Genomic DNA, 1,818 nt, shown 5'->3' on the forward strand with positions numbered 1-1,818 from the left:
TGAGTGCTTTGGGTGACATTGTATACTTTTGAATAAATAAATAAATGAAAAAAATTAACAGTAGAGCACTTTCTTTTTAAACCTTAAACCGTGTGTACCTCTCAATCTCGCCCTTGATATTAATAGCGTGTGCTGTCTGCGCGACATGCGCGAGGCATGGCATGAATCGTATTTTCGTTGCAGAGTTAATAAACACTCTATGTAGCAGCAGTACGATTCAAGACCTGAGGCGACGTATGTTGCAACAAGAATTTGTTTTTTTAAATGGCATTCCTCTAACTTATTCGTACATTTAATACGAATAAGAGTTTGGTTGAATTTAAGGTTATAGACTGAGTTGGTAACCTCTTTTTACAAACAAAAACCGGCTATCGACGGCGATTTGTGTGCAATTCGATTACGTACTGGAAGTCGAGGTCTCTGTAGCACGTAAAGTGTGGGATCGAGTCCGCCAGGCAGTAGACTGGCGCCAGCTGCACGACTGTAACACACACACGAGATAGAGAGCACACGCAGGGGCACAGGCAGAGATGAAGGCGAGTACTCACGGTCTTCGACGGCGGGCCGGTCAGTGTAGCGAGCCGCGTCCTCGGCCGCTACAAGCAGCCGGTTGAGATACAAGTTCGCGCGCGTACGCAGTAGCGCACCTCCCAGCAGCCGCTTCTTTGGCACAATACCGGTCGTGTCCGCTCCCAGCGCTGTTACCATAGTTGGCTAGAGCATCCCGAACGGCTTGTGTACGCGGCACTGACAGCTCCCAGAATCCCACTCACCCAAGGGAATATCCCGTGGCGGCCGTATACCACCGCAGCAGATACACGCAGCGAAGGGGCACAGACACTTGGGCAGAGGCACGCTCCTCATTTCGCCAACGCCGCGGTCGTGGGGGCACTGCACAAAGGAGTCTCGTGAGTTGCGTCCCTGTTGGTCATCAGCGTTAAGAAAAGGTGGACTCAGCTCTCACTGCTCACCAGCGGCGAATACCAGGTCCGTTCGAGTACAAAGCGCGCGCGCCCTCGCTGCTTCAGCTTACGCACGGCGGCCTCTATGGGGAACTTGCGGCCATGCTGGTCTAGTTTACCCCGCCCAAACAGCTTAGCATGCTGTTTGGAGTAGTACTTGAGGTTATCGATGATCGGTGGTGGCGGCAGCGGCACTGGCTTCGGGCCCTCCATAATCTGGTCGGCTGCGTCTCCTGCCGATCCCATCGGAGCCGCCACCTCCGTGTGCCCCTCAGGCGTTGACTTCGTTTTGGAAACTGAAACTGGGTCCACGACTGGAACATCGGGGATGGGGGCCGGCGCACTAAGGCCGTCGCCCGGAGTAGGCTCCTCTTGACTCATTTTCAAATATTTTAACAGCGGAACACGGTTTTATGTGGATTTTTTAATTTTCAATTTTTTTATAGCTTACGCATAATTATTTTCGATAACAACGGATTGATTAAGCACGTTAATGAGATGTAATAAATTTACTTCATGACTGCACGCACAAAATAAATTAAGATTTATCAATAATTTATCCATAAACTACAATTTTTTTTTTAATGTTAGTAGCTTTTGGTTTTGGTCAATACTAAACCGCACTTCATTGTAGTCATGAAAGAGGAATTTAAATACTCCGTAGATAAGATGCGGAACTTCGAAACTGAAAATTTATTTCCAAGAGTAAGGAATGTGCTACCAACCTTCAGATAATAAACTGAATAGGTGTCGTACATACGTCAAAAATACAGTTGTAATGTCAAATCAAATAAAATAAAATTATTTGTTCTGTACGCACGTCTATAAGGTCTTATTTAACAATGTTGTGTCAGTA

At 47.1% G+C, this 1,818-nt stretch overlaps 1 protein-coding gene across 1 annotated transcript; it reads right to left on the minus strand.

Moving 5' to 3' along the window:
* Positions 1 to 317: 317 nt before the first annotated feature.
* On the minus strand, positions 318 to 1,343 carry LOC113238105. Its single transcript, XM_026474826.1, has 4 exons — positions 972 to 1,343; positions 774 to 891; positions 549 to 698; positions 318 to 481 (listed from the first exon to the last, which is right to left on the minus strand). Exons 1-4 carry the CDS (start codon positions 1,341 to 1,343, stop codon positions 369 to 371), a joined length of 753 nt encoding a protein of 250 aa, XP_026330611.1. The 3' UTR covers positions 318 to 368.
* Between the last annotated feature and the right edge of the window lie 475 nt (positions 1,344 to 1,818).

The sequence above is a fragment of the Hyposmocoma kahamanoa genome, unplaced genomic scaffold, assembly GCF_003589595.1.
Source record: "Hyposmocoma kahamanoa isolate Upper Pololo Valley unplaced genomic scaffold, ASM358959v1 94945, whole genome shotgun sequence".
Classification (NCBI taxonomy): Eukaryota; Metazoa; Arthropoda; class Insecta; order Lepidoptera; family Cosmopterigidae; genus Hyposmocoma; species Hyposmocoma kahamanoa.

Excerpts from the sequence above, each read along its gene's own strand:
- LOC113238105 (XM_026474826.1), bottom strand. The coding sequence starts at position 1,343 with ATGAGTCAAGAGGAGCCTACTCCGGGCGACGGCCTTAGTGCGCCGGCC. Across the intron at positions 892-971 it reads GGACCTGGTATTCGCCGCTG|TGCCCCCACGACCGCGGCGT; the intron begins GTGAGCAGTGAG and ends TCCTTTGTGCAG. Across the intron at positions 482-548 it reads CCGGCCCGCCGTCGAAGACC|TCGTGCAGCTGGCGCCAGTC; the intron begins GTGAGTACTCGC and ends TGTGTGTTACAG.